The 26,103-nt window shown below is 53.8% G+C and overlaps 1 protein-coding gene across 1 annotated transcript in view; it reads left to right on the top strand.

Annotated features, from left to right (window-relative positions):
* Positions 1–26,103, top strand: part of EPHA10 (EPH receptor A10) — a 40,678-nt gene that overhangs the window by 13,075 nt on the left and 1,500 nt on the right. Inside the window, exons 4-13 of the mRNA XM_072884942.1 lie at positions 6,866–7,021; positions 7,821–8,162; positions 15,029–15,153; positions 17,437–17,599; positions 19,006–19,114; positions 19,378–19,433; positions 20,882–21,007; positions 22,907–23,092; positions 23,864–23,925; positions 24,048–24,251. Of these exons, the coding sequence (XP_072741043.1) occupies positions 6,866–7,021; positions 7,821–8,162; positions 15,029–15,153; positions 17,437–17,599; positions 19,006–19,114; positions 19,378–19,433; positions 20,882–21,007; positions 22,907–23,092; positions 23,864–23,925; positions 24,048–24,251 (1,529 nt within the window). The remainder of the gene's footprint in view (positions 1–6,865; positions 7,022–7,820; positions 8,163–15,028; positions 15,154–17,436; positions 17,600–19,005; positions 19,115–19,377; positions 19,434–20,881; positions 21,008–22,906; positions 23,093–23,863; positions 23,926–24,047; positions 24,252–26,103) is intronic.

The following is a 26,103-nucleotide window of genomic DNA, read 5'->3' as shown; positions in this document are numbered from 1 at the left end:
AGGCCGTGGTCTTTGCCGGGCGCTGACACTAGCACGGGCGTGCTTGTGCAGAGCTGCGGCTGCGCTGCGTGCCCCTTCCCTTCCCCTCTGCCCAGCAGCGGGGTCGCTGCCGGACCCTTCGGCCCCCCGCCTGGTGCCCCGGGCTGGCTGTGGTGCCTCAGCATGGTCGCTCCTAACAGAAACTGCGTTGATGCGTACAGAATCGCTCATAACACTTTCATTACGAAGTGGCATCTCCGTTGCGTGGGGCGGGTCTGGAGCCCGGGTGTGAGAGTCGTGGCGGTCCATATGCACATCCCGGTCCAGGAGGGCAGGGTCGTGACCGAAGGCGAGGGGAGGCCGTGCCGGCGTCCGTCACTGGTTTTGTGCGGGTGGGCTGAGCAGCACCGCCCCAGCGCGGCATCCTGAAAAGGTCTTTAAAAGGGTCCTCTTGAACTGCACCCCGGGCGGGATCTTCAGGTGAGTCCTTCTCTGTCCGTAGCATAGCACAGCGTGACTGGAGAAGCGGAGAAGGGAACACGTGTAGGCACATATGATTTTTCCAGCTATGGAGATGGGCAGGAAGTATGTTGGATGGGTTTTGCCTGGTTTTTGTGTTTACATTAACATTAAGTTATCTGGGTTAAGTAGCTTTATTCCTAAATCCACGTTATGAAGCAATTTCAGCCTAGTATTTAATTTTCCATCTGTGCTCATTCTCATAATATTTTATGCTAAGCTTCAGTATTTACTTAGGTCTCGGCCCCTTCCTCTGCAAAATGATGAACACGTTTTAATTAGAAGAGACTTGTAAGCTGCAGGAAATGGATTTTGGTTTCACTGAACCCTGCGATGTGTCTGGGGCAGTGCGGTGAATGCTCCCATACTTTTGCTCACATTTGTCTATTGAAACCCACTGCCTAATTTACAGAACATTTTGCAGCTGATGCAGCCGCGTTGTGCAGAGCAGCCGGACACTCGCCCAGGCTTGCGGAAGGACGGACGGCTTCACTGCCTCAGCTGGCAGCGGGCCCGGCGGATCAACACCACGTATGGGCGCAGGAAAGTCACATCGGAGGAGGTGTGCTGGCTGAACGGCTGAGGGTCGCGTAGCCAGGATGGAGCTGGGGAGCCTCTGCTCCGTCTTCCGCTGTGGAAGTAGAATTTGCTTCTGCAGTGTGTCCGTCGCAGGCTTCCCCCCTGAGCCGGCACTGGGGGGGTCCTGCCCTTCCTCCCACTGCTGCTGGCATCTGCAGCGTCTCCCCCGGGGCACAGCCACAGCTAGTGGCCCCCTGGTCCCCAGGCGTGCAGTCCCCGGGGCGGGTGGCAGAGGGGGAATTTCCTTTAAACTTGATGAGTTACAGGGTTGCGCCTTCGCTCGCTCACCCAGGCTGTCTGCTCTTTTTAAGAAGATTGTCTTTTTCCGAGGAGGCGAGTTGCTGCCCATGCAATTACAGTCAGAGATGTGCTGCTTGGCCCTGCTCTCGATCAGATTGCACGTGGAAGCCGTGGGTCTGTGGGAAGGGGCGATGCTCTCTGGACAGAAGCTTTGCATTGAGCTTAACCGGTCCATGGGAGAACGCTAACAGGAGCAGCGCCTGTCCGAGAGGCTGCTGGAAGAGAATTCAGTCTTTGCTCTCACTTGGTTAAAAGCCATTTTTTTTTCTTTGCATGTGCATAAACCAACATGCAGGGCATTTGCAGAGGAAAGCTGTGAATCCTTAAGGGTCAACTTCTGTCTTTAGTTGTGCAGTCAGCGTGCTGGCTAGACCTCCAGAGACCAGAGTCCTGTTCTTGGTCCTATTTGTCTTGTATGACTTTGCGCAAATCATACGGTGGTTCTGTCCCAGTTTCCTGCTTGTCAGTGCAGTTAATGTTTCCATACTTCAAAAACAAAACAAACTTAATTGTTTGAGGTAGTCAACTGTTGCAGCGATGGGTATGATAAGTGCACAACGTAAAAGGCTGCTGACCAGCTGGTAAATACTGCCAGGGTGATTAATAACTTCATTTTACTGCTGCATGCAAAATCTTGGCGATGCTTCACTTGAACAGCAACTATGATCAACCCTGGAGCTTACAGAGCCTGTGTCCTGCAGTCAGGTTGTCCTACCTGATGCACATAGCGAGTCACTTTTAATCACTGTTCGTTGATTTAACAAGATAAAGCTGCTCAAACTCTGATGCCCTTTTGCTGATTAATCAGGATTACAGCCGGGGATCTCTTCTGCCATTTTTTAAGCCAAAACTTGTACATTCAGCTAACTGCAGCTTAGAAAACGTTGAGATCCTTGCTGGTGAAGGAGTAGCTTCAGCATCCTTGGAGCTGTGACTCCGAGCCCCTGGCTGGAGAGGAAGGTTATGCCTAGGAGCTGCTGGTGGAAAAACCTAGTTGGCAGGCTTCATGGTGCTGTGAGATGGAGATGTCTGAACTGCTGGGGAGGGAAAATTAAAGCTGTCCCATGCCAGTTGAGTAGGAAGCCATGCATTTTTCAACTCTGCATCCTCAATTGCCCCTGCCTTCCCTATGGCACAGGCTGAGTGTGAGAGAGGACGTTGCCTTCTCCTCTCGACAGAGCCATCCGCTCTTGTCCAAGGAGCTGCGGCAGATGAGTCAGTAAGAGAAACCCTTCCCGTGCATGCATCGTGCTGGGTAATCTGCCAAGCTGCAGCACAAATCAACGTTGCTTGTTCTGCTACTAGTTTGATCGTGTGTGCATACAGTGTTATATCAAGGAGGGAACATGTGCTCTCTCCGTCAGTGAAATGAAAAAGGCATGCCTGGTGAACAGGGAGTAGCTTGTGTGGGCAGCGATGATGGAGCTGGAGAGAGGCCATTAATCTATCTGACCCATCCAGCTGCTTCTCTTTGGCTCCAGGAGAATGTATTATTGAATTTTATTATTTAATAATTAAGTTGCGGTAGTACCAGAGGAGTCAAGGAATAGGATAGAAAGTAGTGTACAAAAAAGAAAATTTCTTTCTGTAAATTGATGGCCCGATCTCTTGAGAGCTGCCACATACCCACTGCAAAAACGAGTACTGCACAATAACAGGGACACCTAAACCAGCTGGGGACCAAGAAAAACGCTTGTAGGATGAGGTGGAAGAGGGTGGGAGTTTATCTGAGAAAAGAAACGGAGATGCACACATGATGCATCACATGCGCTGGGGCACTTTTTTTATTCTCAAGCGTAAGATTCAGACAACTGAGGAACAAAATTAACAAAGCCACCGGCTGAGCCATGCCCAGGCTCCTCCTGGGATGTGCTCGTGCAGGGTCGGCGTGCCTGTGTTTCTGGGAAATGCAAATCGAGGCATTTTGTACAGTTATTAACCGACATATCTTCTGACAGACACTTTTGTAAACTTACTTCTAGTTATTAGAAAACAGCGAGGAACAGCCTGAAAGATGCTTCTAATTGAAAACGTTCAGCTTCCTATGACGAGGTGTCAAATCTCTGTGACTGTCAGGCTCACCTTTAAATCCGAGGTATGGCAGCAGCATGCTCTGGGTTTAGTGCTCAGGTCCCATCAAGTTTGTAAACAAGATTGATTTTTCTGTTCTGCCTGACAGAGGGTGCGAGCAGGAATCTCGCACCAGTGTTCAGACTTTGATGCCGTTGCGAGATAGGCTTCTCCCCGCGGGGGGCGATGAGCTTGAGCTGGGGCCACAGCAGACAGAGGCTGCGGTCGACGTGCAGCAGCGAAGCCCATGGGCCCCTGTCCCATCCCGGCGCTGTCTGCCCGGAGGCACCAGGGGACCGGCCGTGCCCCGACGCTGCTCTCGGGGCGCACGTCTCCCCGTGTCCTCCAGCCGCTGGGAAAGGGCCGGTTTTGTGGCGATGCGAGCCCTGGCTCTGGGCCTGCGCTCGGGTCAGCTCCCTGCAGAGCTGGGAGGAAACGCTCGAGCGTTTGGGGAGGTTCAAACGTCCCCGGCATGCGGGGACTGCTGCGGGATCTGGGGGTCTGCTGATCTCTTCGGGATGGGTGCAGCACATGTTCGGCTCGCTGTCGGTGGCTCTTTCAGCAGAGACCTCCAAGTGCTCAATGCTTGTGCTGGGTTTCTCTGTTCAGATCTGGCTGCCTCCTCCATTGCAGTAGGTTGTGCTCTCAGGCTTCTGCTCTCTGGAAGTGGTTGTGCCCTGGGTGTGCGGGGCATTGGGACGTTTAGCGGGCCACTGGAGATATTTCTGCCCTGTGTTGTGGTCAGTGCTGCCTAACTAAAGCAAAAGCAAGCTAACTATGTCTCCGTTATATGAACGTAACGTTAGTTTTGGTTTGGTTTCTCGAATACAAAGAGGAAGCTGGAATTTTTGGGAGTAATTTAAACACTTGCTAGTGTTTCCTGTTTCATCTAGCACCCTAGGCAGGGAATGACATTTACTATGCATTGTGGCTCGCTGTTTTAATCTTACTTCTCTGTTGTTTGTCAAGCCCGTGCTTTTAAAGGTTAGCTTTATCTGGTATTGGAGGTGTGCAAACTGAGACGGGAGGGGTGAATTTAGAACCGCAGGCTCTCCAGTGCCATCCTGGCAGCAGCTGTTGCCCAGTTTGCAAGATCAAGGAGCAAATGTTTATTCTTCTTCCTAGACACACATATTTTCCTAGAAATCCCACCTCCAGCACCGCTCAGGAGAGGATGCTCCAGCTGTCCGGCAGGCACTGACAGCCAGTGAAGGTGTCTGGGCTCCCCTTGCAGCCAGCGAGAGCAATGAGGGCTCCTGGCACGTGGATCACCTCACCAGCGCCAGCATCGCAGACAGGTCAGGCAGACGAGAAACGCCTGTGTGTTTCCGGTCACTGCTGCGGGGTCCCGACGTCCAGCTTGGTCACCAGCTCAGCTGGCCAGAGCCCACTGATGAGGCTGCCCTTCGCGTCTGGGCGACTGCGGCGTGCGCTGAAATGCTTTGTCTTGTCCGGTTCTGCTAGGGACCACAGCCAAGAGGGGCCCAGGAATAATCTGTTAATTGTAGTTCCCTCATTTTTTAAAAGGTTTGGGTTTTTTATTCTCCGCTTTAACAATTTAACTCTTCAGTTTTGCTATGGAAATATAACATTGAGTCCACATCAGTTGGAAAGTTGTAATTTCCATTCCAGATACAAGGAAGTCTCTCTTCATTTCTTGGGCATGACTGGAAAGTGCTTGAGGAGTCCAAAACGGCTGCTTTCCGCAGGCTTTGCTCGCATTGGGTGACACGACAGCAGAAGATCTTGTCTGGCAAGGAGCAAGGCTTTTAGGCAGCTCTTGAAAGGCTGTATCTGTTGTGTAAGAAAAGCAAAAATATCTCGTGTGCATTGCTGCTCCCAGCTCTGCCAAGCTGCTGTCTGTCGTGTGCCAGCGGCCGGGGGATGAAGGGACTGCTGGGAGTACAAACCTCAGCCACGGTGCTGCGGTCCCTCCCCGTGTGTGACTGCAGGGCACTGAATTTCTAAAGACCTTGTGGTAGATGAAATAACTTCCCCTTAAATGTTCACCCATTTTCAGCATCCCAGGGAAAGATCCTCTCCGCCCTGTGCTATGTCTGGTGCTTTGTCCTCAGATCACAGCTGTAGCTGCCAGTTTTATATCATGCTAAAAATTAATGAACCAGAGTGCACTGGAATAATCTGCTTTAAAAGGAACAGTCTCAGCAGCCAACTCTTTAAAAATGGTAAGAGGGGGGATGGCGTTAGTGGAGTCGTTCATCTAGGAACTTCACAAGTGATTGAGTTTAAATATTCAGGGAGCTGATGAAGGGATAGCAGACAGCAGCACCACACCAAGAAGATGAAGAAGCCAAGCAAAACATGGGTGCTTCTGTTTGGCTTGAAATCCAGCCGAGACAAACTCCCGCCCCTCAGGCTGGCCCTGCTGGGGGTCAGCCCTCGGCGCGGAGGGGCTGCCGGCCGAGGGGACCCCTGTGCAGGCAGGCAGGCAGGAGGTGTGCGTGGGGCACGCCTGCCCCATCCCCTGTGGGGCACCCAGCAGTGACGGGCACACGTTTCATTGCAGGCTGCTTCCTTTTCAGATGTTTTAGGGTCAAACTGAAGCTGTTGCAAACTGCTTTATGGAGTTTTGCGGCCTTTTTTGTTGTTTTTGTAAGGTAATAAGTCTTTCATGCAGAACTAGCTTCTGGGTGTCCTGCTAGGGGTATTGCTCGCAGGCTGCGTGCTGCTTGTAGTAAAGATCAAGCAAATCCTTGACCAGCATGTGAATTACTTCTTTGTTTGCGTATCAAAGTACTTTTAAAAGGATAAGGGAAGCCTGTGTATGACCTATAAAAGCAAGTTTATACTACTGTTGTTTAACTTCAGCACGTACCTCACTGCTTGCAGTGACTGCTGTATAATCCACAGTGATAAAGCCGTGGCTGCCAGTGACATGGCCTTGTGGCTTGGGTTTGTATTTGAAGCTCTGGTGACTGATGACGTCTCCAACTTCTCAGTTTTCAATATTCCTCCCCTTCTGGGGTTGTTGCTGAGTCTTGCTGTGGCTCCCATTTCTGCTCCACTCACCTGACTCTAAACCCTAAGCCATGCGTTTTCCATATCCTGCATCTTTCCGCAGCCACCTTGTCCCCTATGTCCCTCCAGAACCTCCAGCTCCCTCCACGTGTTGCTCTAGCTGATGTCTGACCATTCCTCCAGCCCCCTGAAAAGGTCCCCCAGCCTGGAAGTCAGTGCAGAGCTGCAGCATCCAAATGTCCATTCTGGGTCAAACCGCAGGCACATCTCTCTTGGTACGAGGATCACACAGGCTCAGGGAAGGTAGCTTGGAGGGAGTTACCTGCTGGCCAGTGGCAGGCAAAGGATGTCCCAGGAAATGGGGAACTGCAGTCATCAGACGTATGCCTCATTCCTCTTGTGGTGTTCTTCCCATAACTCCCTCTGTCTGTCTTTTCAGCTTGCCTTCCTGGATTTTACAAGCTTTCCCTCCGTCTCCCTTTCTGCTCTCCTTGCCCTGAGCACAGCTTCACGCATGAGGAAGCCTCCACATTCTGTTCGTGCCAGAAGAACTACTCCAGGTCCCCGTCAGACCCACCATCTGCCTCCTGCACACGTACGTCTTGCTGAAATGCTGGCTCTTTGTAAAGCGAGGGTATGGGGATCCAAACGCTGTGTCTGTCCTGCAGCGCAGAGCCGAGCGGGTGCCCTGGAGGCTGTCCGAGGCTGTCCCCCTGCTAGCCCATGGGAGCTGCGCCTGGGCACGCGTGTCCCTGGGCGGTCCTGTCTGCACTAGGGTACTGCTGCGGTGGGGAGGGGATGGAGGGGCTGTCCCTACGCCACGGAGCTCACAGGCTGAGGCTGCAATCTGATGAGACAGACGTGTGGTTGGGCTTGCAGACTCCCCAGTAAAACTAGGGCAGTCATTTAGTCAATATAGTTCACAGATTTTAATTAAATGGCCTCTAGTTAATTGGATTGGACCCCAGCTACTCCAGTGATGGATGCCGTAGAGCTGCCTGCACAGTGATGGGAAACCCTCCCGCTTAGCCCGAGAGCGAGTGTGCCTGGGCAGCGTCAGACCAGTGGCAGGGCTCCTGGGCCCCTTGCAGCCGAACCCCGGGGAGGTGCCGGGTCTGGCTGGGCGCTCTTTGCGCGCTGTGTGAGCCGCAGCTCGCTGCGTATAACGTGTCCCTCCGGTGGGGATCCTCTGTCCGATGTCCCCACCGCGCTGCGTGCATCAGTGCGTCCATGTCCCTTGCTCTGCCACGTGCTGTGGCTGCCTGGGACTGCGCGCTCTCGCTCCGCCGCCGGTGCCCGTGCGGCTGCTCCCAGAGGACCCGTAGGTTCACCCTCCTTCCCAGGCAGAGCCCAGCTGTCCCGGCGCCCGTGCACAGACACTCTTCTGCTTCCAGGTCCACCCTCCGCCCCGAGGAACCTGGTCTACAGCCTGCGGCAGTCGTCACTAGTCCTGGAGTGGAGCGCTCCCGCTGATGCGGGTGGCCGGAGTGACCTGACCTACAGCCTGTGGTGTGGCCGGTGTCCGGTGGCTCTGCGGGGCCGCTGTGAGCAGTGCGGCAGCGGCGTGGGCTTTGTGCCACAGCAGACAGGGCTCGTGGACCGGACTGTTACCCTGGTTAACCTGCTGCCTCACGTCAACTACACCATCCGTGTGGCGGCTGTCAACGGTGTCTCTGGCGTCAGCCCGCTGTCGGGGCAGCAGTACGCCGAGGTCAACGTCTCCACTGGCCTCGCAGGTACGGCTGCTGCGTAGTGCACGCGACAGTTGAAGGCGGGCGGTGCCTCGCCCCTGTTGGACCGAGAAAACGGTCACCCGCGCTGCGTACACTCGCGTGTCACCTCTGGGGTCTGTGGGTCTGCTCAGTGGCCGGTTCTGTGGCTTCATCGTTGGGAGGATGCGGTGTCTGGGGGTGGTGTGGGCATCGTCCTCGGGCTCTGCCCGCCTGACGCCATGGCAGTGCCCCGATTCCTCTTGGTTTGCTCCAGTGGCACAGACGTGGTGCTCAGTGATGGCGGGCAGCACAGGCAGGAGGGGGAGACGGAGACAGGCCTACGACACTCCCGAGGGGGTTTTGGTTGGTGCCCCGGGGAGGCGGGGAGCCGGCTGTGCTGGAGGAGCCTGTGGCCCCGTTGTCTCCCGCTGCGCTGCGCTGGCTCGCAGCGGGGTGGCAGCGAATGTGGTGACATCCCGGGCTCCTCCCAGGGGTGAGTCTGCTCTGTGATCCGGCTGCGGTTTGAATTTACAGATCACAAAAAAGCACCTTCAAAGAAGCAACACTTTCAGCCCATTCACAAAACCCCCTCCTTAAAATAGATAACTCAAATATTGGCTCTCCTTCGGAAACAAAAGGATTGATTTAATCTCTCTTCTATTGCTGGTCTGTGGCACAATTTCTTACTGTAATTGTCCCTTTCCACTTCACGTTTCGTGTTTGTATTCCCTTACGTGAGGGGAAGCGAGCATCCAGCCTGCCTGCACGCACGGGGCCCCTGGCCAGCCGGGGGGGTTTGATCCCTGCTCAGTTGTTAGCTGTGCCTAAGGGAAATCAGCTCTGGCTTGTTGTGTCCTTGTCTATTCCTCTGCGTTATTAATTTGCATGAAAACCCTTTGCCAAGCCACAGTTAATGGAGACAGATGATCCTCACATACCTTGTGGCAGGAATTGGCCGACAATTCCATCTGAAGAGATTAAACTTTGGTCTTGTTATAAATAATTTTCCCACCGCTTGATCAAATGTTTCTCCGTGTGTTGTTGCTTTCTCTTCCCTCATATAATAATTTCTGTGAATCCGTTGGGTGGATGCTGTGCCGCAGACTGCTCTTCCGCGGAGGTGTCATTCCTCATTAGGATCTTTGCTGTTCAAGGATGGATTTAGCTCTGGGAAGATCTTCTGTCTCCTGAGCTCAGGCTGTTCCTGAGCCAGAGTACAAGCTAGGGAGGGGTGAGCTTAACGAGGTCCAATAACGAGCTGCTCCTCCAGAGGCTCCTGCCTGGTGTCGGGCAGAGGGCAGGGGGACCGGTGCTCAGGAGCTGCCTCCTCGCCTGGAGCGTCAGGTCTGGGCTGGGGACAAGGGGCCGGGTAAGGGCAGCAAGCGCCCGTCCTCTGTAGGGAGTGAAGCACCAAGTCTGTGATGCCAACCCATGCCGAAGCTGTTTGTTTAATACAGCTTTTCTCCTGGGTAAGTGGGAATCTCAGCGCCTTACTCAACGCTGCGTACTCCTGAAGGAACTGAAATACGCATAAGGAATATGGCATAATTAATCTTGTAATCTGTTCAAAATCAATGTCTCTTGTTGAGCTGTCGAGTCTCCGGATGCAGATGGTGGCTCAGAATTCGCTGAGCAGCTGAGGCTCAGGAAGTTTCTTGAAACACATTTTTTGCTGCTGGAGGTGTCCCCTCCTGGGGGCAGTGCCAGGCCGGACCTCCTCTGTCCGTCTGCAGGTGCCCCGGTGGCCCAGTTCCTCTCGCTTTGGCACTGTGGGCAAGAAATGACAGTGATGATTAACCTGCGCCTGTCGGCAAGGAGGGGGAGAAGGCCATCTCCTGGGGAGGCAGCTCCTCGGTCCGGTTTGCCTGTAAGGCCCCTCTCGGGCGAGAGCAGCCCGCTGCGAGGAGGGCCGTGCGCGGGAGGGTCCCTGTGCAGGCAGGACGCGGAGCCGTGGCTGGCACGGACGGCGTGCGGAGCCGCTCCGTGGAGCGTGCCGTCTCCAGCGAGTCTGAGCTCTGGAGCCCCTCATCGTAAAAGCCCATCACAGAAGTGCTGGATGGGGCCGGAGATCAGGAGAAAGGGAGACTTCAGGGATGCCTGAGGCAGTGGTGACTTCTTGGCGGCTGCGATGCGATGGTCTCGGAAGTCATTTGCAGCAGCAGGGAAGCTCTGGCTGCAGATATGCAGGTTCAGAGGAAAAATTAAACAAAGAAACAAGACCCTATTTAGCTGTCAGATCCCTGCTCCTCTAAATATAGCCCTGAGTGCAGCTTTCGCGCTGCCCTTCCCCTTCAGCAGTCACAAGAGGGAATTAGCAGTTGTTCATTGTATTTGCAGGGGAAAAGAAAAGATGCTATTTAGTCTGCAGGAGGCAAAATTAATACTGTGTTTTTTCTAATCTGGCCCCAGCATGGGACTAAATAAAAGTGTTTGAGGAGCAAACGGAGCTGTTTACCTGCAGGAGCAGAGCTGCATTAGCTATGTAAATGTACACTCCGCGACGATGTCATTTATATTCCCGGCAGGGATCAGCTCCTATCTTAAAGGGCTTTTAAATCTGTTGCAGATTAATAATGCAGCCAGTGCCGAAATGCATTCTCCTTTCTCAGACTGTGGAGAAGTGGTTTGTGCTGAATTAGGTCCTCTGAAGTAGACCTCTCTGTGCCTGCTTGTTGCTGATGCAGCAACACCAGCCCGGCCCCAGCCGGGAGGGGCTGCAGGACGAGCTGACTCCGGGGCGAGGGCGCGCGCTCGCGGGGTCTTTGCCTTCCACGCAGTGAGAACCAGACCTGGAAGAGCTGCACGGTAACTGCTGAGGCCGCTTCTCTGGCTTGGAAAGAAGGACCCTGGGGCAGGAGTTGCCTGGGACGGTGCCCGGTGCGTTTTCTGCGTTGGGGTGTAAATAACTGGTGACGGAGGGGAGAGGCTGCTCTCCCCAGCACGAGCAGCGCCGTGGTGCAGGGTGGCAGAGGTGGTCGAGGGCAATGGCAAGTTCTGTCCATCCGATGGCCGCTCACCCCGTGCGGGGGCAGCAGACGGCACGGTGGACGGGGTTTGGTCTGCTCTTACTTGCTGTGTGTCTGCTTGGCTGCCCTGACTCTGAAAAGGTGTGGGGAGAGCGTTCCTGGGGACAGCCGAGCGCGGGAGCTGGGGCTGGGCACCTGAGGCTCTTCCTGCCGCGTGCTCTGCAGGCTCTCTTGGTTCAACTCCACCTTTAATACTCGCTGTTGTCCCTCTCTAACCCCTTTGGGTTTTGGATGTAGCGGGTCGTTCGGTGGTGGGACATGGTGCCCGCACCTAGTTTTATGCCTTTTCTGCTGGTACACTGGTTAATTAAGAGGAGTAAACCCACATACAATGGAATGGAGTTTATAAAATCAGGCAGAGTGGTGAATAATTTAATGTTTGCTTTTTCAGAATAGAGGCAATGTTAGGGGAGCTTAAAATATTGATGGGAAACACATTTTTTTCACAGTGTGAAATGCTTTATAGTCTGTGTGATTTTCTTTAATCCCTTTTAAACATGTTTGAGGCTAGTGCCAGCTTTTCTGGCATGTACCATGGGTTCTGCTCTACAGCCCATCACTAAGCGAGTGTGATTTTTTCCTGATGACTTTGTTAACAGTCAGGACCACTTGTTCAGGTTTCTTCAGTCCGTTTGCTAGATTCAGAGATACAGGAGGGCATCTGTGTGATATTTTATTGATGGGAATCATATAAAACCGCAAGGAGCACTTAATTTAGTTCACAGGAGCAAAACCCAAGTTAAGTGTCAGGCTGGCCTCAGCCGCCTGTATCGCTTGTCGTTTTGTAAAACGTGCAGTGATGTGCGCTCATGCAGAGGCCGCAGGCTCATGGTGGGGATTACCCCGCTGTCCCAGCGACGAGAGCTGTGAGCGTGCGTGTGTGCATTTCTGTTTGTGCACGTGGGTCAGTGTGTGTTTGCAAGACTGATGAAGGAAGTTAGAGAATATATTTTTTTTTTAATCTTATTGAAACACTTCTTGCATATGAAAACCATTCTCACCACTCCGCCCCAACAGTAAATGCCATATTACAGCCTGTGCCAGCCTAAACCTGGCTCTGATGAAGTGGGAATAAGGAGCAATTTGCAAGGTTTGGAGCAAAAGCGTGCCAAACTAGTGCAAATTCGGTCATACTCATTATTGGTGTTTGAAGTGCCACAAGAGGGCAGGGGGCTTCCTGCTGGTACTGATGGGGTTGAAGGTCTGTGGCAGAGGAGGGGAACCTTTGCCGCACACGGGTGCTGCTGGCACTGGCACTGCGCACCGCGGGATTGCTGTGCTGGAGGAGTCACAGGCCTCCCCTCGCATGAAAAATGTTGGCAAAAAATGCGGAAGGTCCGAAAGCTGTGAAGCGTTTGGCAGTCTGACATGGGCAGGAGAGGTTCGCTCCTTGGGCGCCCATGAAGGTCTCTGCAGTCCTGCCTTTTATCGTGATCCCCGAGAAGGAGGCAGACCTTGGCACGCGCTTGTGCCGCGGGTTCGTGGTGCAGCTGCCCTGCGGGTTGTGTCCTGCTTGGCCTGGTGGTCCTTTGTGCCTTGCTCCCTGCTGCCGGGGTGAACTGTCTCCCCCTTCTTTACACATGGACAATTCATTATCCCCTTAAAGGTCAGCTCTGGGGCCAGTGTATTTACTCAGAGGATTATTTTTAGAAATGCCAAATGACACGCAGCCAGATTGCAGCAGAGGGAGCTGCGTGCAGGGGCTGTGAGCTTGCACAAGCGCGGGGGCTCCCGGCTGCCCTTCGGGTCCTCTCGCTCTTCCAGCAGAAGCCAGAGGGACTTGGACTCAAGGAGCAAATCATCATGAATAAAACATCAGGAGGACTTTTTTCTTCAGCAAAGATTAATGAGCTAAGTAATAAATACAAAATTTCACAGATACTTAAGTTTACTTTCCAGGGACTTGTTCCTCTCCACAGGAGTCTCTGTGGGATAGTCAGGGTCCAGCAAACGTCCTGATTTGATGGAAAAGCAGGTCAAGTTAGAAACAACCGATTTCCTGTGCAGCTTTCCCTGTGCCTGCTGCAGGGCCGCTGGTGTAAACGGGTGTATCGGCCACTGCAGCCCCTTCACCCTGGTGTGTTCTGGCCCCTGGTGCTTACCGGGGTGATCCAGGGACCCTTCCTTGTGCCAGGACTGTGCCATCCAGCCACGGCCAGGCTGATGGCTGCTGAGGGCAGGCTGGGCAGCCCAGAGCCACAGTTATGGGAGGCTTTTCTGCCGTTCCCCATTCCCTCCTCATCCAGAGAGGAGGCTTTATGCCCCTCAACCAGGACAGCTCGTGGCACAGCCCCAGGAGAGCTGTGAAGACCTTACTTGATGTGTTCGGCCACTGGGGAGGTCAGTTTTTCTAATCAATCCTAATTTTCTCTAATCAGTCCAAAGCAGAAGGGGCTCCAATAGAAGCTTTTATTTTCCCTACTAAAATATTTGGTGTCTTTCTTGAATAGCAGCTTTGCAGCAAAGACACTGATGTCCTAGCATGTCCCAAGCAGCCCCTTCCTCCCTGCTCTTGCTGGTGGATGCCCTGGCCGTGGGCAGATCATCGCGTCTGAGCTGCTGCTGCCTTGCTCTGGGCAGTCGGGGGGTGCAGTGTCCTTGGCTGGCTCCTGAGATGCTGCAGACAGTCTGACAGGTCCAGCTGGCTTTCTGCTGGTGCGGGAGGCAGAGGCTTTTGGAAGAGCTGCTGGGATGCTGCCTGCAGGCAGGGAGCCCGGTGCAGGCAGTGCTGCTGCTGTCAGCTGCAGGAGCTGTACAGGCACTGAGCGCAGCTCAGCGGCTTGAAGGCAGGAGAAGGTGGTCAGAGGAGGAGATGGCGTGGAGGAGGCTCTGGGAAAGCGGAGATGAGCACAGCAGGGCAAGGCAGGCAGACCCTCCTCTGCTGCCGCAAACAGCAAAGGTGTCAGCGTCGGGCAGAGAGCCTGCAGATAGCTGGGAACCGCGAGCTGCCTGCCACGTGCTGGAGCCAAACCTGGTTCAAATGGGAGTAGTTGGCAAGCGCATCTTGCATAGTGAGATGAACTAAACGGGAGCACACATGCCAGGGAGGAAGATTCAGCGTGGAGCATGTGCTAACTAGAAATAAACAGCCAGCTCCTGGGCACAGGCTGCGTGCTCGGCTGCGGGTAGGGCAGGCAGCTCTCCCGTCTTCCCAGCCGTCTGGGGTGGCGTGGGGCACAGCCTGTGCCGGGGTGGTTGGAGGCAGCTGGAGAAGCCTTGGTATGTCCTACAAGCCCTCTTGCTCAAAGATTGTATTTTGCATTTCCCAGAAATCATTAGCAGCAGGTTCAGAGCACTGGACGTTAGCATTTTGTGCTTGGTTTTGGTCAGAGCGTTACTAGCTGCCCGCAGATTACAAAGACAATGGTAAAATACCAACGGCATCTCCCATTGGATGATCACCAGCTTGGGGCTTGCCCTGTTTCAGTCCCGATTCAGAGAGAGGAAACTGGCATCAGCAAAAGAAGCATGCTCTTCAGCTGTTTAAATTGTTAAAGTTTTTACCGTGGCATCACAGGGCAGAAGCAGAAATGAAGCAACCACAACTGAACACGTTCGTGCTGACATGGGACTCGCAGCCGAGATGAATACGAGGATAGAGATAAAATTCCCTGTGACGTGTGATCTCCTGGTTGCGCTTACTTGGCCGTTCAGAACCAAAGTAACCAAGGCGTGGTGGCATGCAGCGTCGCTGGCTGTGTCCCCGGGGCTCTGCCTCAGGCCTGGCCAGCTGTGCTGGGCTGGCACGGGGGCTTTGGGTGCTGCTGGCTGTGGGGAGGGCGCAGGGCGTGCTGCCGGAGCAGGGGGATGCTCTGCCCCCAGGAGCACCCCCATCACCCACTGCTTTCCTCTCCACTTTTTCAGCGCCGACTCCGGTCACCGACATCCGCACGGATAAAGTCGAGCAGAAGAGCGTTTCCTTGTCGTGGCAGGAGCCCGGCTTCCCGACCGCCAACGGCACCGAGTACGAGGTCAAGTACTACGAGAAGGTAGGCTCTGGGGACTGGCTCTGTCTCTCGCCGTGCCCCAGCCCTCCCTGGCCGACTCCCAGGTGCTCCCCTTGCCAGCCGGGTCTGTCCCGCGGGAGCGCGGCGCGGGGGGTGCTGCGTGTGCCACCACTCCCGGTCGCAGTCGACCACCCGCCGCGTGAAGATCGAGTGGTGGGAAAGGGAGGGAGCGCGTGTCTGCCGACAGTGCTGTTGTGAAGGTTTTACTGGCACCTGAAAGTAAGAGGCCAATAAGGTCTTGTCTTCTCTGACAGTTATGCAATCTGCTTATGCAAGTTTTAGGAAATTTGGATTATTTGTAGAGTTTATGTTAATTAGTGGGTGGGGTTTTTGTCCCCCATCTGTGCAGCAAGATTTCATCCAGTCCTAATGTTGATATGTCCCTGGGAGAAAGAGTAAAGCTAATAATTTTAATTCATTCCTTTTTTTTTTTTTAATGCATTGGATGGCTTTTTTCAAGGACATTAGAAATCTGAGGTTTGGGTGCTTGCCATTAGCCACTAGACAGGGACTGCTAAACCATACTGGGTTTCTAAATCTTTGACGAGATGACACCTGTACTCGTAGCCTCCTCTCTGGGAAAGTGTTGGCCCTTGTGGTCTTCGCTGTTTTAGGACCGAGGGCCGCCAAGCCTGTGACTTCGGTGAGCTGAGGCCTTCCATGCAGGAGGGGACAAAAGCAAACGTCTTTATGACAGTCTCTTAATTTTAAAAATAGCTGGTATTTGACAGGTGCAGTGGGTTGAGAATTTTAGAAGAAATACCCGTGGGTAGAGAGCGGGGACAATGCTCTAAATCAAAATAAATGCAGTTTATGACACAGTTCCGCAAATTACCTTATCTGCGTGTGCTCAGGCTCGTTACGAAACTGATTACATGTCAAGCAAACTGTGCAGGTGACATGTTGGCGTTCTGTATTTAGAAACAAGCTACCTTGAAGCTGATTCATACTAATGTGATTTTCAGCATCTGATAGATTTGAAAGGAGGAATCTGTGGGTGAGGGCGAACGCTGAAGCCCGAGATGGTAATTCCTGTGCAAATGGGCTGCAGCAACAAGATACTCAGGGCATGTGAAATGAGGAAACGTCCTGCTTGGGTAGGGAATTCAAACTATAGTTTAGCAATTATTCATTGAAATGAGGCTCTTGATGCTGACATGAAAATCAACCTAGTTCCTAATCTTTGCTTTTAAAGCTGTACTTTAACTATGGAGATTCAAGGGGAAAAGCATATCAAATGGAAAATACATTTCACGGCGATGTCCCCAGCCCTGGGAGCGGTGCAGCGAACGGCTGCTGCCTGGCCCGTGCCAGATCGCAGGGCTGGGACGCTCGTTGGGGCTGGTCCCCAGCGTAACGAGGGTGCAGCACGTGCGTGTGGGACCCGAGAGAGGCCGATGCTGAGGCAATGAGACATGGCCCGGCCCTGCTCCTGGTGGAAAGTAGCCTCAGATAGCCCTGGCCCAGGACCACGGTGGCACCGGCCTCCTCTTCTCACCGGGGAACTTGTTCAGAAGTACCCAACAGGGCTGAGGAAAGGATCTCTGATGGCGGCTGCGTAGAAGCACAGGAAGCTTTGCGGGAGCTGGCGGGAGGGCTGGGGCTTGTTTTGCTTTGCAAACCGCAGGAAGCAGAGGCACGGGGATCTGCTGCTCTGGCGCATGAAAGCGGTGCGAGTTGCCCAGCGGTCCCACCGGCCGCCTGGCCGGGCAGAGCCCACCCTGCCTTCGCTGCCTCCGGCAGCGGCTGCAGGAGGGGGGCTGCCTGTCGTGCTCTTCCTTAGTCGAAGCAGAGGGATCTGTAGGTTGCTGGGCAAGTGAATAAGATCCCGGGGACCATGACTGTTGGCAAACCCACCTGCCAGCTTTGATTATTCAGCGTGTGCCAATACACGTGTATTTACTCCAGGGCTTGAGCGGCCGCGGCAGGGGAGCGGGAAGGGGCCGGACGGTGCCAGCAGCCGAGCCCCAGCACGGGGGCAGGTGGGAGACCAGGAGCTGTGCAGGGTGGCACAGCCGCTCCCCACCACCCCACCCTCCGCCTGTCTTCGTAGCGCATCATCTGGCTCTGTCTGTCATTTCATGTGACCTTTCCATGTAATTTCTATTAATGACACATCTAGTAAATGTATTCTTTCTGTTGAAGGTTTTATGTTTAGATAGACTGTCCTGATGGGACCCAGAGGCGAGGACATAGCTGTGCTGTGCCTGTTCCGTGGCACAGCTGTCAGCCCAGCTAGATCTTGGGTATCTCATTATTTTACAGGATCAGAGAGATCAAAGTTACTCAACTGTGAAAACCACATCAACGGCCGTGACGGTCAATAACCTGAAGCCTGGCACCCTCTATATTTTCCAAATTCGGACATCTTCCTCGCCGGACTATGGAAACTACAGCCCTAGTATCGAAGTGGAGACGCTGGCAGAGTGTAAGTGTTGGCAAGGCTTGTAGTCTCGTACACACGCCCCTGCAGACATGAGGCTCTTTGAGCCGAGTCGTGGGGATGCTGCTGCTCCTGCCCCGGACGCTCTTGGTTTCGTGGAGCAGCATCTGTTCCTCTGGTTCTGCCGCTCTGGGTCGAAGAGCAGGTACTTCCCAGGACTTGCTTTTAATTGCTTTTTCCTGTTTGATTTTAACAAGGTTGCTACTGCTGGCCTGCCTGTCTGGCGGTGTCTGCCCTCGCTCTTCTCAGTGCAGCACCAGTGAGGGCAGCCAGCCTCTGGCTCCTCTCTGGTGTGGAGCCTGGGGACAGAGTCTCTGCTCTTTGACTGAGGTTGCCCAAGAAAGCGCTTGCCAGAGCGACTGGGGGTTGTTTTGCCTTGGCGTGATGTCGGTGCTGGAACAGATCTCACCAGGTCCCTTTTGTGGGGTCACCAAACAGGTGCTGGAAGGGAGCGAGTGTTGGTCCCTGCTGGTGTAACTGCTGAGGGCACGATCCTGCCCGGGTCTGTGAAGCTGTGCGGCCCACAGCGGGTGCTGCAGAGATGGGGTGGCCAGCTGCACAGGCTGCAGCAGAGGAGGCAAGCCCAGCCTGGAGATCCAGCTCACCTTGGATGCGTGCCCCAGACAGGAGATGACCGCTTACCCCACTGCTGTCCTGGCTCATGAGGCGCTCGGCTGGTTAGCTGCTTGGCTGAATAAGGTCAGCCAGCATCAGAGTCATTTGCTGGGGCTTTTCCTTTTCACAGTTTCCGTTCATAACTATAGTCCAGAAGCATCTTATTTCACCGACTAAAAGAGGACTTGGAGAGATGGTAGGGCTTCAGCTTAATAACCCACCCTGGCTAGAAATGAAAGCCCTGAGATGGCTGGCTCAGTATGAGTCTCACAGATTGTGTTTAACAGGGCTTTAAATTGCATCCATTTGCCACACAGAAGACATTTTCAGAATGAATTGAAGCCAATAAAAATTTTATATAGAATGTGGCTTTCTAATACCCCTGTTTGCAAAAGCAGGAAGGGAAGGGATTAATGTGATGAAGGAAAACTATTTGTAAGCCATAAATTTTAATATGTCCCTCCGATAAACAGGAACCTTTCCTCGGCACAGATTAACGAAACCAGGAGCCCAGTGTGGCAGCGCTGGGGTTGCTCCATCTGCACCTGCAGCGCTGCCCTGCACGTTGGTCTGATTGCACCAGCTCAAGCTTTTAAAACTGAACCAGAAAGTGAATTGCTGTGAGGATGGTGAAAAGTAGCCTGGTGCTGTGGGTGAATTGTCCCACAGCCTTGCTGGAGGACGCAGGCTGGCGCTGGGAGGAGCAGCCGGGGCTGCCCCATGCCTTGGGGCTGCCCCAGGGCACGTTGCTGACCGGCTCTACTTCCCTCCCCCAGTGACGGTGGCCTCCAGCGAGCAGAATCCCGTCCTCATCATCGCGGTGGTGACCATCGCGGGGCTGACGGTGCTGGTGTCCATGGTGATCGGCGTGATGGTCTGGAGGAGGTGAGCGGAGCCGCGGCTGAGCCGGGGCACGAACCGAGGAGTTTTGGGGCTGGGGCAGAGGAGGAGAACCAAAGTGAAGGCCCTGTGGCAGGGGCTCTCGGTAGTGTGGGGCAGCACTGCTCTAAGCGTGGGAGCTGGGTCGAACTGCCTGCTGGCTCCTCGTGCTGTGGGGTTGTGCTCTGTTCCTGAGTGCTGCGACTTGAGGCTTTTATACCCAGCAAGAGGTGCCCAGGTAATGGTGTGCATCCTCATTCTCGTTGCAGACAATGTGGGTACAGCAAAGCCAGCCAGGATGGGGACGAGGAGCTGTACTTCCATTGTAAGTGAAGCCTGGCCACCGTGGCCGGTACGACTGCGTGGGGATGCCTGTATGTATTGCTATTAATAACCAAGCTCCCGACAAAGCAGCCCTGAATCCTTGCTTTTGAAGTGTTGTCACCCCGCATTATCCCAGAGCAGGGGCTCAGCACAGCGAGGCTCTCTGGGGATGGCGGGCTTGACAGCTTCATAAGGCAGTGTCCATCCTTCCCGCACACAGGTCACTGCCGTGCCGAAGGAAGCGTGGATGCTTTCTGCTTTCCACGGGGCGTATGAATTATTCTGTCAGCTTTTTCACAAACGGCTACATGAGAATACAGCTTTGTTTTCTGGGGCTACTCTTGATTATTGAGCAGTAATAATTTTAGACAACGGTTGTCAAAGGAAATTCAGACATCAGGATTGATGAGTTTATTTGATTCCTGGCATATGCCCGTGAAGCGCGCACATGCTGTTCTGCTCCCCGAAGCATTTCAGAAGCAGCAGAGCCTGCGTGCTTCTCGGATGCAGCCTGGCCATTTCACCTGGCTTTGAAGGGCTTCGTGCTGCTGAGCTGCCCTTGGGAGTTTGCCGAAGGTTTTCTGCGCAGAGTGAGGGGAGCGCAGCAGCTGCCTGGTCTCGGGAAGGCGAATGGAGCCGAGGTGGAAGGGAAGCCTTGCGTGGCCTGACCCCTTCCCGGGGGCAGCAGGGCTCTGCCGTTTGCCCGTGCGCTGGTCCTGGATGGGCCAAGCAGCTCGTGCGAAACATCTGTCATCCTCCTTGCCTTGCCCAGGGAGAGGAGGAGACGCAGCAGTGCTCTAGCAGGGGCCTGGTGAGCGGCAGAGCTGATGTGCTTCGGCCGTTGTTTTGGCTGTTTGTTTTCAGGAAATGTGAATTAGGGTTTTGAGGAAGCCCCAGCAAGCGGGCGGCTGTTTCCCCTCCGGAGCTTTGCAGGGGCTGCTGTTAGCAGCTCAGCCTTGTTCCACGCAGGTCTCCTGGACGTGCTCCCGGGCAGGGTCACTCGCTGCGCAGCAGATGGTAGGCGCCTGTGGGAGGTATTTTGCTGCCCATGCTGCTAATCGAGGGGACCTGGAACATGGCTGTTGTTCGTTATTATAATTATCTCTCCTAGAGGTCTTGGGAACGGAGATGATTTGGATAATGGAAGATGAGCGTGGATGGCAGGCAGGCTCAGTCTGGGAGGGAGCTGCACTAGAGTGAAGGAGCTGCTCTCCTTTAACCCAGGGGTTGTGTCAGTGGAGCAGAGCGATGAGGTTCATTTAATCCCACAAGAAATTTCCTACCAACCTTAAAGTTGAGTCTTTTGCTTTGCTTATAAAAGGTAGGAAGTTAATCCTGCCAGCGGACCTGGAGATGGATAACCTGCGAGAGCGTTTCCTGGGACAGGCGGGCAGGAGCTCCGCCAAACCTTTCTCACGTGCCCTTTGTGCATTTCCTGCTTTCCTGCAGTTAAAATACCAACCAGGAGGATGTACATCGACCCCGACAATTGCGAAGACCCCATGCAGGCCGTGCACCTCTTTGCCAAAGAGCTGGATAACGCTAGTATTAAAATTGAGAGGATCATTGGGACAGGCAAGTTCCTCCTGGCCAGCCCCTCAGCGGTGGGCACTGGGGCGGCGGCTGTGCCGCGGGGCGGTGGCTGTGCCGCGGGCTGTGCTCGTGCCCAGTTGGAGCGCTCCCCTCTCGCTCCCGGCACGCAGGTAGGGTCATGACGTTGCTGCTGCGGTCCTGCCCAGCCCGCAGTGCCGTGGGCCCTCCCGCTGCTCCCTGCGGGCTCTGCCTGCCTTGCTGACATCTCCCAAGGCAGCTCCTCGTCGTCCGGCACTGTCAGCGCCATGGACCTTTGCTCTTGCTCTCGTCTCAGGGGGGTGCATGCTCGCAGCGGGGAGATGGGAGTGGGGCTGGTGAGTATTTTGTTCGGGAGCTTGATTTTGCATTCCCATCGGCTTTTCTGAGGCACTAAGTACAGCCAATCGAGTGAGGCGCGGACCAGAAAGCATCAGCAACTGTCTGCATCTGGGCAGTTTGACAGCAGCATGGAAACTGTTTATAAATATGTGAACCTAATGATTTATTGATTTTCATCAACTTCACTGCCTAAAACTTAAAAGCAAATTAAAATCCCCTCACTGGCCCCTAGAGCCTTAATCACTAATGTGTGCCAGAACATGGAAAACATGATTATTCTTTGTCATTTCTTTTCCTAAAGATAAATTCAGCTGCAGAAAAAGAAGAGGTGGAGGAAGGGAAGAAGGAAGGGCTTGCCCATGAGCTTAAAGGGCAGTCTTGAAGGGAAGAGGACACTGAGGAGAAGAGGAGGTTATCTTTGTAGCTGCTGAGTGGAGCAGCTGGGACTAATCCCACATACCTTTCAGAAGCAAATTGGTGTTTGAAAAATCAAGAAAAAATAGTCAGGAAGATGTTTAAATATAAGGAATTCGGGAGTGCATTTGTCTCACTGCTGACCTAACAAGTACCTGGCTTTCAAATCAATAAAGCTTTTCATAGCTACACATTTTTTGCTGTAAAGCCAATATTGGCCTTTTATGTTATGAATTTGGTAGCTCTTGTTGTCAAGAGACAACAAGGTGGCTGTGCAGAGTGGGATGCTCTGCCTCAAAGACTGCAGAAACCTCCTGGTCCTGCCGTGCTCTTCCCGCGAGAAGCAGACCCTGCGTGTGCCGAGGTTGGAAGCAGAATGGGCCAGGCCCAGAGAGCATGAACTTGGTGGCTGGGGGTTAATCTTCTCCTGGGGAAAAAAGCGCAATATGCACTTGAGCAGAGCGTGGAGAGAATGGCTTAGAGGTGTAGGAAGAGGAAGAAGAAATTGCATTGCCTTATCACACGATTTTAGTATCACATGCTGATGCTAAACTTGTGTGAAGGGTTGTGTGTTCAGCAAAGGTGGGGGAAGGTGGTAAAACAGACGCTCTGGGGGAAACTCGCAGCCACACAGGGCTCCTCACTTCTGAGTTTATGGATTGGCAAGTCCTCTGATTAATGATGGGAAAGTCTTGCTTGTCTACGCAGCAAGACATGTCACTCGTGCTACAGAAATGCACTTTATGGTCCCAAAGCAAAGAAAATATCCCCTAAAGGGAAGCTGACTTCCCAGAAGAGGACTGCTGCCCTTTGCTTTGTAGGAGGGGTGTGTGTGTGTGTCTATGTGTATATATATATACACACACATACACACATATATATATAACCTGTCTTTATAGTGCCTTGCAACAGCTCAGTAAACATTGCCCTTGCACAACGATACCGAAAGCTGCGAGAGAGCCGTGAGGTCAGCTGGCAGGTAGCTCATCCTTTCGTGGTCTGGAAATGGCAGAGGGATCTGTGACAGTGCACAAAGGAGCGGCGTGAATGCCCTTGCAGGGGGTCCTCTGGGAAGGCACGGTGCGGAGCAGCGGGCTGCGAGGGACGTCGTGCCGTGGATGCTGTTTAACTCATCTCTCTGCTGCGCAGGAGAGTTTGGAGAAATCTGCCGGGGATGCCTGAAGCTGCCCAGCAAGCGGGAGCTGCCGGTGGCCATCCAGACCCTGCGGGCAGGGTGCTCGGAGAAGCAGCAGCGCTCCTTCCTGGCGGAGGCGTGCACCATGGGCCAGTTTGATCACTCCAACGTCATCCGCCTGGAGGGGGTCATCACCAGAGGTGAGGGCGGTCCCGGGCTCTACGACACGGGGCAGCCTGAGCCATGCGCCGTGGAGAAAGGCTCCTGTGCAGGCAATGTGCTTGAGCTGTCGCTTTGGAGCGATGACCTGGTGCTGGAGGTGCAATACTGTTGGCTGTCTGGCAATCAGGTGTTTCCTCAGGTATTAGCTATTCTAGCATTCTGATGATTAATAAAATGCTTACAGCTAGATTAATAAATCCAGGTAGTAGGACCGGCTTAGCAGCAAAACTGTGCACTCTTAATAAAAGCAAATTGAAGTGAGGTTCTGTCAGTAAAACAGATGACTCTGACTGCTCTGGGCTCTTGTGGGAGTGTGTGCGCGGAACTAGTCTGCAGATGCTGTAGTTAAATGGATATTCATGTAAATCCAAAGAAACACGAGCATGTGTGCTGATTTTAACTAGGCTTTTTATTAGGTAAGGAAGTATTTCTGTCCTGAGTCTTGGGCTGAGCTGGTTGCTTTTGCTTTCACTGGGTAGTGCTGTCCTCCTTTGTGATGCGGTTCAGTGACCTGGTAAAAGGAGCATCTGATATTGGGATCCAGTGGGATCCCGGCTGGGAACGACAGGAAAGCCTCGGACCCACTGCTCATTGCAAACTGTCTGAGATAAAGTCCTTGTCTCCCTTAACAGCCAGGCAGTGCAGGCTGACCACACTGGAGGTTAGCACCTGGATTTCTGACACCTGCAGTGTTAGAACTGCCTGAGCAACGGGCAGGACTCACACAGTGCCCTTCTCTGTCCGTGCAGGGAGCACCATGATGATAGTGATGGAGTACATGGGGAACGGCATGCTGGACTCTTTTCTCAGGGTGAGTGCTGTGGGAGCTGGTGGTAACTGCTGGGGTCTGCCACCCACTCGGGCTCTGCTGGCGGTGCCCCCTTGAACTACTTGAATTACTCACCTTTGGCTTTTCCTCCTCTTTTTTTACAGAAACATGAGGGACAGTTCACGGCCACCCAGCTCGTTTGCATGTTGCAGGGGATTGCCTCTGGTATGAAGTACCTGGCAGAGATGGGTTACATACATAAAAGCCTTGCTGCCCACAAAGTCCTTGTGAACAGCAGCCTGGCTTGCAAAATAACTGGTTTCAGACAGCCACAAGAAGATAAGATGGAGACCATCTTCTCCACCATGGTAAGATGCATTTCCAAATTCTGTTGTCAACATTCCCCAAAAGCAAAACGCTGACAAAATGGCCACAAAACCTCCGCAGAGGTGGATCTCCCTGGCTGCAATGCATGGCCATGGCCAGGAGCACTTAGACTCGGGCCTGGCGTGACTGGAGAGGTTTGCAGCTTGCTCTGAATGCTGAATTAGGGTAAAATCCAAAGCCAGCCAGCTTCCAGAGGTTGAGTTAATAAGACATATAGCAATCCTACTCTAGAACCAGTATTTTTCCTAGGCTCCCGTTTCCTTCCTCATGTATGAATGCAGGCTCTGCATCTTAACAGCTTCTTTCTCAGCTAGAAATCAAATGCGTTTAGCCAGGGAACTTCACAGCAGCTGCCTGGCACTGCTCTTCCTCTGGCTGCAGCCCTGCTGCACGTCTGCGCAAACTGGCGGAGAGGCGGTGGGTGGCTGGAGGCAGCCCTGGCAGCCTCAGGGTTCCTTATGTCTGTTTTATCACTTGTAATGAAATTCATGGTTTTCAATTAAGAATTTAAGTCCTGCTTCATTCACACTTATGCCTCGTCAGCTCTGTTAGCCAGCGTGTCTCCCGAGTGCCTGCGTGCGCTTGGAGAAGCTGCCTGGGAGCCCTCGGGCACGGGGCCGGGGGGCTGCCCCTGCCTGCTGGGCTGGGCAGGCACCCCGTGGGCCTCGAGGCCCTGCAGCCCCTTGCTGGAGCCGGCTCTCCCTCCGCTGCTTTCACGCACCGCTTCGGTGCTCTTCACCTGAGGGTGCATCAATGCGTTTTTAACTGCAGAGCAACAAGAGGTATTTCATTTGGTACCCCACAGCCGCCTGGTATCAGCTGGGGCTCTTAGCGCATCACATTCACCAGACATTAATATTTTAAAGAGCATTGATTCCTCAATCAAACGAGCACTTACGGTTTGCAGGGAGCATTGGGCAGCGCCAAGGAGGCAGCAGCTGATGTGCGCTGCCTGCAGGGACGCGGTGCCTATGTCCCAGTGCGGGGTATGGGCGTCCCGGGGGGAAGAGCCTGTTTGCAGCGTTTGGCCCGCGCTCTGCCAGGAGCCGCAGTCATCTGCCAGCTCTGAGCAGGCCAGTGGCAGAAAGAATCTTGGAAAACTTTGAGCCGTTACCGCTAGCTGCAGGGAGGCACGCTCGGTGTGCTCCATAGGGAGAGCACCGCCGTCCCGAAGACTCCTTGGCACGGTGCAACCCCCCCTTGCCGGACGTGGCGAGCCTTGCCTGCAGAGCTGTAGCTCAGCCGTGGCTGTCACGCCGCAAAGCTCTCGAGCAGAGTTGCCTTGGTGCTGGCATGCCACTGGGTACGGAGCAGCGTGCTGAGCGAGGGGGATGGAGAGCCCAGCAGGAGCCCTGGCTTCTCCCACTGTGGTGCAGCGGGACTGTGGCTTAGGGGTCAAGGTCTCCCTGCTGCTAATTACAATTAGCTGTGGTGTCTGTCACCTGCTTCCCCTAGTGCATCCAGAGGGCTCTGCAGATGCTGAGGTGGGGATTGCTAATTACAGGAGAGCAAGCCAGGGTGGAGGGACTGTGTGTTTGAGCAGCTCTGAAATGGTTTTCATTAAATATTAATGTATAAAATGCCATCAGCTCTTCCCAGAGACGTTCTCCTCTCCCATTAATATTTCAGCACTCACACTCCCATGCAGCATATGGTTGCATGGCCATTTTAAAACAAATTGAGGCCAAAGTTTTCTCTTAGTACTAAATCTGCACGTGGCACGCGGGCTTGCTCGGTCTCCCCCCTGCGATGCTGGGCAGGGCACGACGAACGGCCGCCCAGGAATCACGTGCATCGACTACGTCCTGCTGTGCGAGCATGTCATTTCTCCCC

This window comes from Ciconia boyciana, chromosome 21 (assembly GCF_034638445.1).
Source record: "Ciconia boyciana chromosome 21, ASM3463844v1, whole genome shotgun sequence".
NCBI classification, from domain to species: domain Eukaryota; kingdom Metazoa; phylum Chordata; class Aves; order Ciconiiformes; family Ciconiidae; genus Ciconia; species Ciconia boyciana.
Note: the sequence above shows the minus strand (reverse complement) of the source record. Positions and strands in the feature narration are given on the sequence as shown.